The 15,566-nt window shown below is 35.2% G+C and overlaps 1 protein-coding gene across 5 annotated transcripts in view; it reads right to left on the reverse strand.

Annotated features, from left to right (window-relative positions):
• Positions 1-15,566, reverse strand: part of LOC106070474 (cleavage and polyadenylation specificity factor subunit 2-like) — a 193,342-nt gene that overhangs the window by 53,169 nt on the left and 124,607 nt on the right. For all 5 annotated transcript variants that reach the window (XM_056024600.1, XM_056024603.1, XM_056024602.1 and 2 more), the window contains 2 exons: positions 7,345-7,451; positions 6,339-6,447 (listed from right to left, as the gene is read on the reverse strand). In XM_056024600.1, coding sequence (XP_055880575.1) covers positions 6,339-6,447; positions 7,345-7,451 — 216 coding nt within the window. The remainder of the gene's footprint in view (positions 1-6,338; positions 6,448-7,344; positions 7,452-15,566) is intronic.

Raw genomic sequence — 15,566 nt, forward strand, 5'->3', positions numbered from 1 at the left:
TTCAGTGCCAAACATTCTCACCCTGCTTGAAGAACTTTTTCAGTGCCAAACATTCTCACCCTCCTTGAAGAACTTTTCAGTGCCAAACATTCTCACCCTCCTTGTAGAACTTTTCAGTGCCAAACATTCTCACCTTCCTTGTAGAACTTTTCAGTGCCAAACATTCTCACCCTCCTTGTAGAATTTTTCAGTGCCAAACATTGTCACCTTCCTTATAGAGCTTTTCAGTGCCAAACATTCTCACTCTTCTAGTTGAACTTCAAAATGTTTTGAAAGAGGAATTTTTGTTTAACAATTCCTCAATTCAGCTTGCAAATTTAAGGGCTGAAGGACACGGGTATTTGGGGTATAGGTAGAAGGAGACTAGAGATAGACCAATGTATAATGTGATTGACTTGTGAGAGAGGGGGGTATTAGGAGACTAGAGATAGACCAATGTATTATGTGACTGACTTGTAAGAGACATGGGGGTATTAGGAGACTGTCTCTCGTGCTAGTAGTGCTGTGACTTTTCGAGTAACCAAATCCCTCCACTTTTTAGTCAGCAGCTGTTCTTAGCAGTGCCTTTCAATATGACCGAACTAGGTCAGCTTTCGCCTCTTCTCAGTCTTGAGAGGTACATCCTTTTTGCCAGACACAGTGTTAACTTGTAGAAGTAGAAACTCCTTTGTCTTTTTTTCCCGAGATCTGGTACCAAACATTATTCTGTAGCATCAAAGCCTTTCGTCTTTCAGCCTCAGCGTTCAGTGTTGCATTTGGATAGATATTGTTTTGATAACATCAATCATGTTTTGATCTATGTTGAACTCTCGCATCACAAGCCGTTATGCCAAATCATGCTTTTTTTTTTGTTGAAGTCTATGAAGTTGTGAACCAGTTTCTTTTGGTGTGAAGATATTTTTTCCTTTAACAATCTAATGTCTCACTTTTGCTCCACATTGTTTCGGCCTGCTCTGTAGCCAACGTGTGCTTCCAAAATGACAACCTCGGTTTTTCTTTGGAGTGTGTCTAGGAATTATTCTTAGCATCATCTTGCTCGTGTGACTGGTCAGACTTATTGTTCTAGAGTTTTGGACATAGTCTCAAGTTTCCTTTCTTGGACAGTGGAAGAATTAAAGATTGGGTTTATTCTTTTTCCTTTTTTCGCCCCATATTTTCTGGCAGATTATTCAAAAATATATGTGAGACGCCGTGTTTTGAAAGTTCTGATTATATGCTCTCAATTCTATTAGAGCCTCGCCAAGTTCTCCGTTGTCCCAAGCTATAGTGTTGAATTGACTGTAGCTAAGATCTATCTCGAACTTATACAGATCATTGCAATATTCTGTCCACCTTCAAAGCACATTTACTTCTTCAGTCAGAAGAGTTCCATTGTTGTTTTCAATCACTGTGGTTGTCTTCTTGTGTTGGTTCAAGTGTTGAGTGTTTCATATGCTTCCTTGCTATTGCCAACTTCCAAGCTACTATCAATTAGAGTGTCACTGGTCACTGATCTATTTGTATCCTTTAGCCAACTTCATGTTCATGTGTATTTCTTTGTGGGTTGAACAACTTCATGTTCATGTGTATTTCTTTGTGAATTGAACTCTATTCTTCTGCCAGCAAAGAATTCACTTTCTTTTTCTTTTTTAGTTTTCTTCTTGCATCACATAAATGAAGGACCCATTGGTTTCATTGTCTTTCACCCATTGGTTTCATTGTCTTTCACCCATTCTCTAGTAGGACCTCCGAGTCTGACTCGTGCAATACTGTTCTGAGAGTATCCGTGAGTCAATGTCCTTGTGAAGAGATAGACATACGCATTAGGTGACTGACTTGTCTTAGAGGTATTTCAAGACTACAGATATACATACGCATTAGGTGACTGACTTGTCCTAGAGGTATTTCTAGACTACAGACATGTGTTTTATGTGACTGACTTGTCCTAGAGGTATTTCAAGACTACAGATAGACATACGCATTAGGTGACTGACTTGTCCTAGAGGTATTTCAAGACTACAGATAGACACGTGTTTTAGGTGACTGACTTGTCCTAGAGGTATTTCAAGACTACAGATAGACACGTGTTTTAGGTGACTGACTTGTCCTAGAGGTATTTCAAGACTACAGATAGACACGTGTTTTATGTGACTGACTTGTCCTAGAGGTATTTCAAGACTACAGATAGACACGTGTTTTATGTGACTGACTAGTCCTAAAGGTATTTCAAGACTACAGATAGATATACGCATTATGTGACTGACTTGTCCTAGAGGTATTTCAAGACTACAGATAGACACGTGTTTTAGGTGACTGACTTGTCCTAGAGGTATTTCAAGACTACAGATAGACACGTGTTTTATGTGACTGACTTGTCCTAGAGGTATTTCAAGACTACAGATAGACACGTGTTTTATGTGACTGACTTGTCCTAGAGGTATTTCTAGACTACAGACATGTGTTTTATGTGACTGACTAGTCCTAAAGGTATTTCAAGACTACAGATAGATATACGCATTATGTGACTGACTTGTCCTAGAGGTATTTCAAGACTACAGATAGATATACGCATTATGTGACTGATTGTCCTAGAGGTATTTCAAGACTACAGATAGACACGTGTTTTATGTGACTGACTAGTCCTAAAGGTATTTCAAGACTAGAGATAGATATACGCATTATGTGACTGACTTGTCCTAGAGGTATTTCAAGACTACAGATAGATATACGCATTATGTGACTGACTTGTCCTAGAGGTATTTCAAGACTACAGATAGACACGTGTTTTATGTGACTGACTAGTCCTAAAGGTATTTTAAGACTACAGATAGATATACGCATTATGTGACTGACTTGTCCTAGAGGTATTTCAAGACTACAGATAGACACGTGTTTTATGTGACTGACTTGTCCTAGAGGTATTTCAAGACTACAGATAGACACGTGTTTTATGTGACTGACTTGTCCTAGAGGTATTTCAAGACTACAGATAGATATACGCATTATGTGACTGACTTGTCCTAGAGGTATTTCAAGACTACAGATAGACACGTGTTTTATGTGACTGACTAGTCCTAGAGGTATTTCAAGACTACAGATAGACACGTGTTTTAGGTGACTGACTTGTCCTAGAGGTATTTCAAGACTACAGATAGACACGTGTTTTAGGTGACTGACTTGTCCTAGAGGTATTTCAAGACTACAGATAGATATACGCATTATGTGACTGACTTGTCCTAGAGGTATTAGGCAATGCATGTCAAAAAGGATCAGTCCTATGTCGATGTCAAAACGTCAATGCTAGGAATCAAATCTAAAGGATTGCGGAAATGAACCAGGGACAGGAAGTCTAACCCAGTTGTCTGTAGACATAATAACCTCTACATCATTTCTATGTCATGCACAAGTTCCTGTGTTATGTAGAGTTTCTTGGGATTGCAATTGAATAGTTGTAATGACAGCTTGGTTTCCAAAGCCTCACCATGCCAGGCATCAAGAGCTATGTGTAGCGCAGAAGTTCAGGTTCAATCCCAATATTCCAGATCCTAATTTCTCTCCCACAATTCTTCACCAATGACAACTGACTTCCGTTTATGATTATTGTCTGGCCAGCAGGAGAAATGTCCCATGATACATCCGTCACATACATCCTGAGCAGAGAGGTTGACTTATTGGCTGAACCAAAGGTGGGGTGGACTCTATCATAGGAGAACAAATAGCATTTTAATTTCACTCCACTTGACGTCCGTTTCAAATCATGGCTTGGGACAAAGGACAAAACTATGAGAGGACGGGAGACAACTTTAAGGAAATCTATCACAAAGATAAACCAGAGAGCTAATGTTAACCTAATGTACACATAGTGTTCTCTAGACACACAAGACCTAATGTACACATAGTGTTCTCTAGACACACCAGACCTAATGTACACATAGTGTTCTCTAGACACACCAGACCTAATGTACACATAGTGTTCTCTAGACACACCAGACGTAATGTATACATAGTGTTCTCTAGACACACCAGACGTAATGTATACATAGTGTTCTCTAGACACACCAGACGTAATGTATACATAGTGTTCTCTAGACACACCAGACCTAATGTATACATAGTGTTCTCTAGACACACCAGACCTAATGTACACATATTGTTCTCTAGACACACCAGACGTAATGTATACATAGTGTTCTCTAGACACACCAGACCTAATGTACACATAGTGTTCTCTAGACACACCAGACGTAATGTATACATAGTGTTCTCTAGACACACCAGACCTAATGTACACATAGTGTTCTCTAGACACACCACTGATCACTTTCATTAGAAATACACCACAGAAGTACACATAAATCTATTTTCGAACAATCTTTAGACAAATGAAAACAAACTGTAAGTATAATAATAAGGCTTGTCTATGAGTCCGAAGATCAGTGAGGAATGCAGTATTTCCCCTGGCTGCGCATCCCCAAGTGTGAACTACACATATTTTGCTACACCCAGGGAAAGCATAACCATTGTCCGCAGGTGGTCGATTTAGATTTTCATTTCGCCGTCTGCGTCTGTCCTCGTAGCGGATTTTCTTTTGGTCTCAAATGTGTATCCCGCGTCCTTAGTGAGTATAAATGCAACTAAAAAACACTTGCCTTACTTTTACCTAGGATTTTAAAAGTGGTGCAACTTTATGGGGTGGCGGAAAAGTCTTGCGTAATTCATTTCAAAAGAGAGCTGCACAGAGCTATGTAGAAATTCTATTACAATCGCTTTTCTCGATCAAACTAATAGAGACCTTCCTCCTAACGGGGGCTGCTAAAAAACTGAAATAAAAGTTTGAAAGTCTGGATTTGTAGGCACAAGGCTAGCAGGAGACAGTACGAGTGTAGTAACAGACTAGAGGCCATTGGCTTTAATGTGTCCAGATTTAACTAAGGGGGATAACTCCTTATCCAATTTTTATGAGAAGTGTTTCCCTCCTGTTCCCAGTAGAGTCACTTCAAATGTGGTAGTTGACGTCATCTGATGTTAAGTAGACTTTAGGAGACACTTAGCTAGGCTATAGATTCAGACGTATGACATACATCTTGTCTACTGGCCTTTAGAACAACGTATCGCGCTATTAGTTCAATGTCTGCTCATTATAAGGGGACAAACAAGAAGAACCAATCAAATGATATTTAAAAATAAAAACCTCCTTTATATCACTGTAAGATAAATAACAAGTAGAACTTTTAGAGCAGAACATTAAAGTGGATTAAATATTCTTTATTTTTATAGAGCGATTATTCGCCCAGGCTCCATGAAGGAGTGACTTGGATAGAGATAGTGTAGTAACAAAACGTAATATAGACAATATATATATATATATAATTTTTTTTTGTTACGATTAATAGTATTTACGTACTGTTTTTTAAATGTTATAATTATATATTAAAAAAAAACATTTATGTATTTAATGAAAACAAAACATTCGCATACAAAAGACTCAAATAAAAGCCGTTGGACCTAAACTTTGCAAGCCACAATACATGTTTATGAAATCAGATTATCAATAGCTTTTCTAGTTTGTGAGATCTAAACGCAATTGAAAGACAGACAGACTGCAACAGCCAAAAAGCGAGTGTAAAAGTTTACTTTTATAAGTTTAAGCATATGTCGGTAACTTTATGGTTGAAATACCTTGTAGTAATCTTTGGATTAAATTCAACAGAATCATGCTGCGATTTTTCAGTCTTAGTCTACAGTTTTTAGATATTGGACAAACTGATTCATTTGAAAGTGTAAAGACAGTTTTTAGATATTGGACAAACTGATTCATTTGAAAGTGTGAAGACTGTTTTTAGATATTGGACAAACTGATTCATTTGAAAGTGTAAAGACTGTTTTTAGATATTGGACAAACTGATTCATTTGAAAGTGTAAAGACAGTTTTTAGATATTGGACAAACTGATTCATTTGAAAGTGTAAAGACTGTTTTTAGATATTGGACAAACTGATTCATTTGAAAGTGTGAAGACTGTTTTTAGATATTGGACAAACTGATTCATTTGAAAGTGTGAAGACAGTTTTTAGATATTGGACAAACTGATTCATTTGAAAGTGTGAAGACTGTTTTTAGATATTGGACAAACTGATTCATTTGAAAGTGTAAAGACTGTTTTTAGATATTGGACAAACTGGTTCATTTGAAAGTGTAAAGACTGTTTTTAGATATTGTACAAACTGATTCATTTGAAAGTGTAAAGACTGTTTTTTAGATATTGGACAAACTGATTCATTTGAAAGTGTGAAGACTGTTTTTAGATATTGGACAAACTGATTCATTTGACTAACTTGGTAAAGCAAGGGTTTAACTGACCTGTGCTTTCATCATCAAATCATGTTTGCCTTTAGGCCGTCCACCATAAAGATCTTCTGTCTCTAGTTCAACTTCACTTTCGTCACTGGACTCCATCTCTTCCTTCTCCCTGTAAGCACAGAACTAAACATTGTGACTCAGTACATGAACACTCGGGGTAAATACTGAACAAATTCCTTAGACCAGATTGGAACATGCAGTGGGTTAATACTGAACACATTCCAACAAGTTTCATCTACAAAGATATGTAATAAGCTCAAAAAAGACTTGTGGACAAGGAAATCAAACTATTGTCTCAAATAAACTAATGTCTCAAATAAACTAATGTCTCAAATAAACTAATGTCTCAAATAAACTAATGTCTCAAGTAAACTAATGTCTCAAGTAAACTAATTCTTAAGTAAACTAATTCTTAAGTAAACTAATGTCTCAAGTAAACTAATGTCTCAAGTAAACTAATGTCTCAAGTAAACTAATTCTTAAGTAAACTAATTCTTAAGTAAACTAATGTCTCAAGTAAACTAATGTCACAAATAAAATAGTTTCATATAAAAAAAATGTCTCGAATACAATATGTCATAAGAAGTAATGCTTCAATTGAATGCCCCAAAGGATCTAATTTATCAAGTAATTCAAGTAAACTAATTTATCAAGTAAACTAATGTCTCAAATGAACTGATGTCTCAAGTAAATTAATGTATCAAGTAGACTAATGTCTCAAGTGAACAGATGTCTCAAACTAATATGCAGAATGAGCTCATGTCTCAAGTGAACTTATGTCTTATGTGAGCTAATGTTTCGATTGAGCTAAGTCTCAAGTGAAATATGTCTCAAACCAATAACCCAAATGAATAAATGTCTCAAGTGAGCTAATGTCTAGAGTGAACACATATCTTACATGAGCTAATATTTATAAAATTGAACTAATGTTTGAAATGAACTAACGTCTTATTTGCAAGTAAACTAATGTCTTCTTCAATGAACTTATAGTCTCCTACAAACTTACTTTCGTGCCTGCTCGTCCTTGAGCCTACTGGCTTCTTGTTCTTTTTCTAATTTCTTTTTCATGTACTCTTCAAGTTCAGTGCCTTCAAGCTTGATCCGTCGCTTTATCTACAACAAAGAGGGCATGCTAACTATACTGTAACACAGGACAGACATGGGGGCAACAATGCTGTAACATAGGTCATGACTTTGAGTAACACTACTGTAACATAGGTCATGACTTTGAGTAATACTACTGTAACATAGGTCATGACTTTGAGTAATACTACTGTAACATAGGTCATGACTTTGAGTAATACTACTGTAACATAGGTCATGAATTTGAGTAACACTATTGTAGCATAGGTCATGACTTTGAGTAATACTACTGTAACATAGGTCATGACTTCGAGTAATACTACAGTAACATAGGTCATGACTTTGAGTAACACTACTGTAACATAGGTCATGACTTTGAGTAATACTACAGTAACATAGGTCATGACTTTGAGTAATACTACAGTAACATAGGTCATGACTTTGAGTAACACTACTGTAACATAGGTCATGACTTTGAGTAACAATACTGTAACACAGGTCATGACTTTGAGTAACAATACTGTAACACAGGTCAGGACTTTGAGTAATACTACAATAACATAGGTCATAAGTTTGAGTAACACTACTGCATGAAGAGAGTGAAGATGCTCAGCACTACTTTACTTGACTACAGAAGTCACAGGAGAGAGATGTACACAGAAAGAACTGAAGGGAACTACGTTGGTGGCAAGGGAGAGAAAATAATTGATATAGCGTACACAGGAAAACAACACAAAACACAGGGAAAGTATAACAATAGACTGTTAGGAAAGCAATGAAACACAGGAAAGTATAACAATAGACTGTTAGGAAAGCAATGAAACACAGGAAAGTATAACAATAGATTGTTAGGAAAGCAATGAAACACAGGGAAAGTATAACAATATAAAACTCCACTACTGCTAGTGTGACTTGTAACGGTGCTATTTCATTAGGACTACAAAAATCCTAGGATGACTTGGAATAGTGTCCGCTTTTATTTGTCCCAAAGTCTGTCTACAAACTAGTTTCAACTATTTCATTGGCTCATCTTGAAGTGTCAGTTCTCTCACTGACTGCCTACTTTTTGTTTCTCTTCAAACAACTTTGTTCTGTGTTGGACCGAGGGTAGAGGCGGTGCCTACAATTTAAAACCACAAATAAATGGACTGTGGTTTATTTATTTTTTTTGGAAATCAAAAACCTAGAAAAAAAAAAAAAAGAAGTCTTGTCAGGTGAATGTCGGCAATGAATGGGACACGGTGAGGGTCATGAGCAAGTACATACATTCCATCCGTCAAGAGAAAGGCACTTTGATTCACAAGACTATTAATTAGTAGTGAAATATTTCAATAAAAACAACGCTTATAGTGAAACATTTCAATAAAAACAACGCTTATAGTGAAACATTTAAAAAAAACAATGCTTATAGTGAAACATTTCAATAAAAACAACGCTTATAGTGAAACATTAAAAAAAAAAACAACAATGCTTATAGTGAAACATTTCAATAAAAACAACGCTTATAGTGAAACATTTAAAAAAAACAATGCTTATAGTGAAACATTTCAATAAAAACAACGCTTATAGTGAAACATTTAAAAAAAAACAATGCTTATAGTGAAACATTTCAATAAAAACAACGCTTATAGTGAAACATTAAAAAAAAAAACAATGCTTATAGTGAAACATTTCAATAAAGCAATGCTTATAATGAAACATTTCAATAAAAACAACGCTTATAGTGAAACATTTCAATAAAGCAATGCTTATAATGAAACATTTCAATAAAAACAACGCTTATAGTGAAATATTTCAATAAAAACAATGCTTATAGTGAAACATTTCAATAAAACAATGCTTATAGTGAAACATTTCAATAAAAACAACGCTTATAGTGAAACATTCCAATAAAAACAACGCTTATAGTGAAACATTTCAATAAAGCAATGCTTATAATGAAACATTTCAATAAAAACAACGCTTATAGTGAAATATTTCAATAAAAACAACACTTATAGTGAAACATTTCAATAAAGCAATGCTTATAATGAAACATTTCAATAAAAGCAACGCTTATAGTGAAATATTTCAATAAAAACAACGCTTATAGTGAAACATTTCAATAAAGCAATGCTTATAATGAAACATTTCAATAAAAGCAACGCTTATAGTGAAATATTTCAATAAAAACAACGCTTATAGTGAAATATTTCAATAAAAACAACGCTTATAGTGAAATATTTCAATAAAAACAACGCTTATAGTGAAACATTTCAATAAAGCAATGCTTATAATGAAACATTTCAATAAAAACAACGCTTATAGTGAAACATTTCAATAAAACAATGCTTATAGTGAAACATTTCAATAAAAACAACGCTTATAGTGAAACATTTCAATAAAAACAACGCTTATAGTGAAACATTTCAATAAAACTATGCTTAAAATGAAACATTTCAATAAAAACAACGCTTATAGTGAAACATTTCAATAAAGCAATGCTTATAATGAAACATTTCAATAAAAACAACGCTTATAGTGAAATATTTCAATAAAAACAACGCTTATAGTGAAACATTTCAATAAAGCAATGCTTATAATGAAACATTTCAATAAAAGCAACGCTTATAGTGAAATATTTCAATAAAAACAACGCTTATAGTGAAATATTTCAATAAAAACAACGCTTATAGTGAAACATTTCAATAAAGCAATGCTTATAATGAAACATTTCAATAAAAACAACGCTTATAGTGAAACATTTAAAAAAAACAATGCTTATAGTGAAACATTTCAATAAAACAATGCTTATAGTGAAACATTTCAATAAAAACAACGCTTATAGTGAAACATTTCAATAAAACTATGCTTAAAATGAAACATTTTAATAAAAACAATGCTTATAGTGAAACATTTCAATAAAACAATGCTTATAATGAAACATTTCAATAAAAACAACGCTTATAGTGAAACATTTCAATAAAAACAACGCTTATAGTGAAACATTTAAAAAAAACAATGCTTATAGTGAAACATTTAAAAAAAACAATGCTTATAATGAAACATTTCAATAAAAACAACGCTTATAGTGAAACATTTCAATAAAACAATGCTTATAATGAAACATTTCAATAAAAACAACGCTTATAGTGAAACATTTCAATAAAAACAACGCTTATAGTGAAACATTAAAAAAAACAATGCTTGTAGTGAAACATTTCAATAAAAACAGCGCTTATAGTGAAACATTTCAATAAAGCAATGCTTAATGTGAAACATTTCAATAAAAACAACGCTTATAGTGAAACATTTCAATAAAAACAACGCTTATAGTGAAACATTTCAATAAAAACAACGCTTATAGTGAAACATTTAAAAAAAACAATGCTTATAGTGAAACATTTAAAAAAAACAATGCTTATAATGAAACATTTCAATAAAAACAACGCTTATAGTGAAACATTTCAATAAAACAATGCTTATAATGAAACATTTCAATAAAAACAACGCTTATAGTGAAACATTTCAATAAAAACAACGCTTATAGTGAAACATTAAAAAAAACAATGCTTGTAGTGAAACATTTCAATAAAAACAGCGCTTATAGTGAAACATTTCAATAAAGCAATGCTTATAGTGAAACATTTCAATAAAAACAACGCTTATAGTGAAACATTTCAATAAAAAAAAACAACGCTTATAGTGAAACATTTCAATAAAAAAAACGCTTATAGTGAAACATTTCAATAAAAACAACGCTTATAACAAAATAAACTAAACAGTAGAACATAATTCCTAAATCAATCCTCAAAGCGTCGGGTATGTTTAGTACGAATGAAGGTGAAATTCACATGAAAACTTTGATTATTCATTTATTATTTTATATGTTACCCTATTGTGTTTTCATAAAAGCGTTGTTTTATTATATAGATATTTTTTTTTTCACTCCGTATTAGTTTAGCCTTTGTTGTCTTTAACTTGTACAATTATTCTTGTTCACTGATGTTGGTTGCCGGTATCAGATAAAACTGTTTTATTGAATAGTATTTTTGTAGAAGGAAAATCCTTTGTAACAATGGAAATGAAGACAATGTTCATCCATGAGAAAGTGTTATTTCTAGATGATAGTATCTTGACATTCTCATTGATAGAGTTGAGTTCACTCTTTCATTTCTTAGCGCCTAATTCTCTTAACAAGGCTCACCTCTCCCACTGGCCCGAAGTCCACAGTAGCCATTCCAAAACTAAAGACAATCTAAAAAGACAAAGGCTTAACCCTTGGTACCAAACTCAGACTGATGCGCTCCCTGGTCATGGCCACAATTTTATATGCTTGTCAGTCTTGGACGCTGACTGCAATGGAATTGAGATGCTACAGAAGGATCCTGGGTATCCCATTCAAAGACCGCACCACAAACCAAGAAATTAGAGACACGGGTGTTGTGATTGTTGTGAACTCCTAGCCTATGACTTTGACATGGATACATTACGTATGTATTACTTCAAGAACACCAGGGATGCATTAAAAATAAGAAATATTTAATAAAGAAATAAGAATAAATTATAACTGTAGATAACGCCAACAAAAGCTGAATTTCCTAAATATACATTAACTATCAAACTGCCTTATAATGGCTCCTACTATGCTATCCCAAAATCCGGTCCCCTGTCAACAATAACAAAACTCAAGGGCCGTCACCCCACTTTACCTAGTCAACCAATGAAATAATAATAAATACAATAAATAAACATAGAAATCCTCACATCTTACAACCAAGGTTCTATAAAGTGCTGTCAACAATGTTCTATACAAACACAATCACCACATTCCCCCCTTACCAAAATAAGCTATTAATATAACTTATTAATAGCGTAAAGAAAGAGTGAAATGGAAAAAAAAAATACACACAGATCCACGCTACCGTCAATGGCATTGGGCTTTCAACTAAATTGGAAAAATGACAGAATCACATAAAATTTACATTTTAACATCTCTATTTAGTTTACATTTCTACGTTTCCCAAATAAATCCCTTAGTTACAATATCACCAAATTAAATTCTCTACATCAAAAGACAACTAATATAGGAGAAAAAAAAATGTAACAATTCAAATTTAAATCAACAGGGTTGTCGATAGGACTGGTGGCAATTTGAGAGAAATGAATTAGCACATTCATTTCCTTACATTTAACCTTATAGTACAATAATTATAAAACAGGACATTTAGTCTATAGTTAGGTCGTCTCTGAGTACATTAAACAATTCGACAACTTCAACATCATTCTCGATACCACTGACTTAGCAGGCTTAAGGCCAGTGGAATATGTCTTATGCAGCTCTTTCTAAGGTCCTCCACTATTAGGCTCAATAACGAAAGTCGATACGTAACAGTCTCACCATTTCTACAATGTGGGGTCAGCCCTCACACCGTTCTTTTAGTTCCTCAACTATAAGGTCTCACTATTTTCCAGCCTTGACAGAGTGTCTGCGATGACGTTGTCTACCCCTGCCACGTGTTTTACGTCATATTGAAAGTCAGACAGTTTTAATGCCCAACGGGCCATTCTTCCATTGTTTAATTTGCGACCGTTCAGCGCTTTGAGAGGTGCATGGTCAGTTTGGAGAATGAACGGCTTGCCTAATAGATATCTAGCTAGTTTAGCGGTGGCCCAGACGATGGCTAGGCATTCTCTTTCTACAACTGCATATCGTTGCTCTGTGTCCGTCAGCTTGCGGCTGATGTAACATACGGGATGGAGATTGCCCTCATGTTCCTGCAGTAAGCAAGCTCCAATCCCCGTAGACGACGCATCGGTTGCTAAGGTAAATGTCTTTGCCAGGTCTGGTAGTTGTAGAATAGGTTCCGATTGGAATACTTGTTTTATTGCTTGCACCGCTTGCTCGCAATGTTGGTCCCACTCAATTTTCCTCTGTGTGTTATTCTGCCTACGTTCCGTTTTACCGTTCTTAGTTTTTGTCAAATCCGTTAAGGGTGTGATCATTTCTGCACAGTTAGGAATGTATTTCCTGTAAAAGTTAACCAAACCAATTAATCTCTTAACGTCCTTTACGTTCTTTGGAGTCTCAATTTCTAGGATTCGTTGTATGGTGTTTCCCTTTGGTTTTAACTGTCCATATCTTATGTCATGGCCTAGAAATTCAATAGATAAATATTAATGTGAAAGATTTTCTTTTTTCCATTGACTTCAATCTCGTAATCTACATTGTTCATTTTCCTTGTGATTTTAAATGGCCCTCTCCACGATAGTTCCATTTTGTTCTTATCTGGTAGCAACACACGAACGTCTTCACCAACTTTAAATGTTCTTAATCTCCTATTTCTATTCACCCTTTCTCTTGTTTCTATTCCTTTGTCGTTGAGTGATTCTTTTGCGATATGACAAGCTCGAATTATTCGGTCTCTAAGGTTAACTATGGCCTCTAACGAATTTCTTTTATCTTCATCTAGATCCTTCTTGTAGAGTAGAGATTTCAATATTTGGAGCGGCCCTCTTGGGTTCGCTCCATAAATTAGTTCAAATGGTGAAAACCCAGTACAATTTTGAGGAATTTCCCTGTATGCAAAAAGTACACAAGGTAAAAATAAGTCCCAGTCCTCTTCTCTACCTACTGAAGCCTTTTCTAACATGGTTTTTACAGTCCCGTTTAGTCGTTCGCAGACCCCATTGCTCTGGGGGCAGTAGGGGGTCGTGAAACACTGCTTTATTCCTAGGGTGTTCGTAATGTGACGAGTAAGGTTTGCTGTGAACTGTACCCCTCTATCGCTTATGATAGTATCCGGGAACCCAATTCTAGTGAACAAGTTCAGCAAAGCTCCAGCTGTTTCTTCTGCTGTAGCCTTTTTCAAAGGATATGCTTCTGCTCATCGTGTAGCGAAATCTACAATTGTTAGGATATACCTGTGACCCCTTTTTGACATTGTGGCTGTCGGTCCTATAATATCAACTGCAATGTTCTGGAAAGGTCTACATGCTAGATCTGTTCTCTGTATAGGAGCTGGTCTCGGTTTGTTTTTCCTCATGTCCAGGCATATTTTGCAGGATGACACATATTTAGCAATGTCTTTGTCCATACCAGGCCAATAGAAGGAGTGTTGGATTCTTTGTTTTGTTTTTGCGCGACCCATATGTCCAGCTACTGATAAATCGTGTAGTATCATTAATCTGTATTCCTTGGGTGTTACTAATTGTTTGAATTCACCCCTTTGATCGGTATATTTTCTAATTAAGGTGCCTTGTTTTATTATGAATTCTTTCTTACTTCTCTTTGTGCTTGCTACTGTTCCTTTCTTTGCCAAATTAAAAATTTTAGTCAGAGTGGGGTCTTTCTTTTGAGCTTCTTGAAATTTTTCTGGATTGCATTTCTCTGTCATAGTGTCACCCCCAGGCTTTTCGTCACTATCGTCTCTTTTAGTTCTGTTCAGGAGGTCATCGCCAGAACTTTCCTGTTCTCGTTTCAATTTTTGTTGTCTGGTTTCAACTTGCTGTATGGTTTCTATAGGACTTGTCTGACTAGGGATCTGTACTTCTTTTTGGTTGGGGTTTTGTGCCATTTGTTGTTGCATCTGCATACAATCATCTTGTTGAGGTAACTTCCAGTTATACAATTCTTTCCAACTATTGATCTGAGCCTCTTTTGGAAATTCTATGTTTGGAACATTTCCTATCAACAAATCGAATGGTCCATTATCAACAACTATAGCTTCAACAGTTTTATTGAAATAGGGGGAGTTAATGTGTACTATAGCGGTCGGGTAACTTTTGACCTGCCCTCCAAAACCTTGTACTTTGCATTGTCTTTTGGTGTACTGATGGGGACTCACAAGTTTTCCTAGAAGTACACATTTCGTGCCTCCTGTGTCGCGTAGGGACAGGATGTGATTCACGTTAACTATTGCAGGGGTAACGTACGGTGAAAGACTCTCTGCTAAGCCTCCTACGTGAGCTACAACATCATTCTTCCAGTATTCTCTTCGCCTTGCCTCTCTACAATACTTCGCTATGTGTCCCATTTTCCTACAGTTAAAGCATCTCACTTCATTTCTCTGGGCCGATGACTGATTTGGTCTATAATCATTTTGTTCTCTCTCTGTATATCTCTGTATATTTCTGTCTTGTGGTGGACTGCGTTGCTGTGCTGTT

Source organism: Biomphalaria glabrata, chromosome 3 (assembly GCF_947242115.1).
Source record: "Biomphalaria glabrata chromosome 3, xgBioGlab47.1, whole genome shotgun sequence".
Classification (NCBI taxonomy): Eukaryota; Metazoa; Mollusca; class Gastropoda; family Planorbidae; genus Biomphalaria; species Biomphalaria glabrata.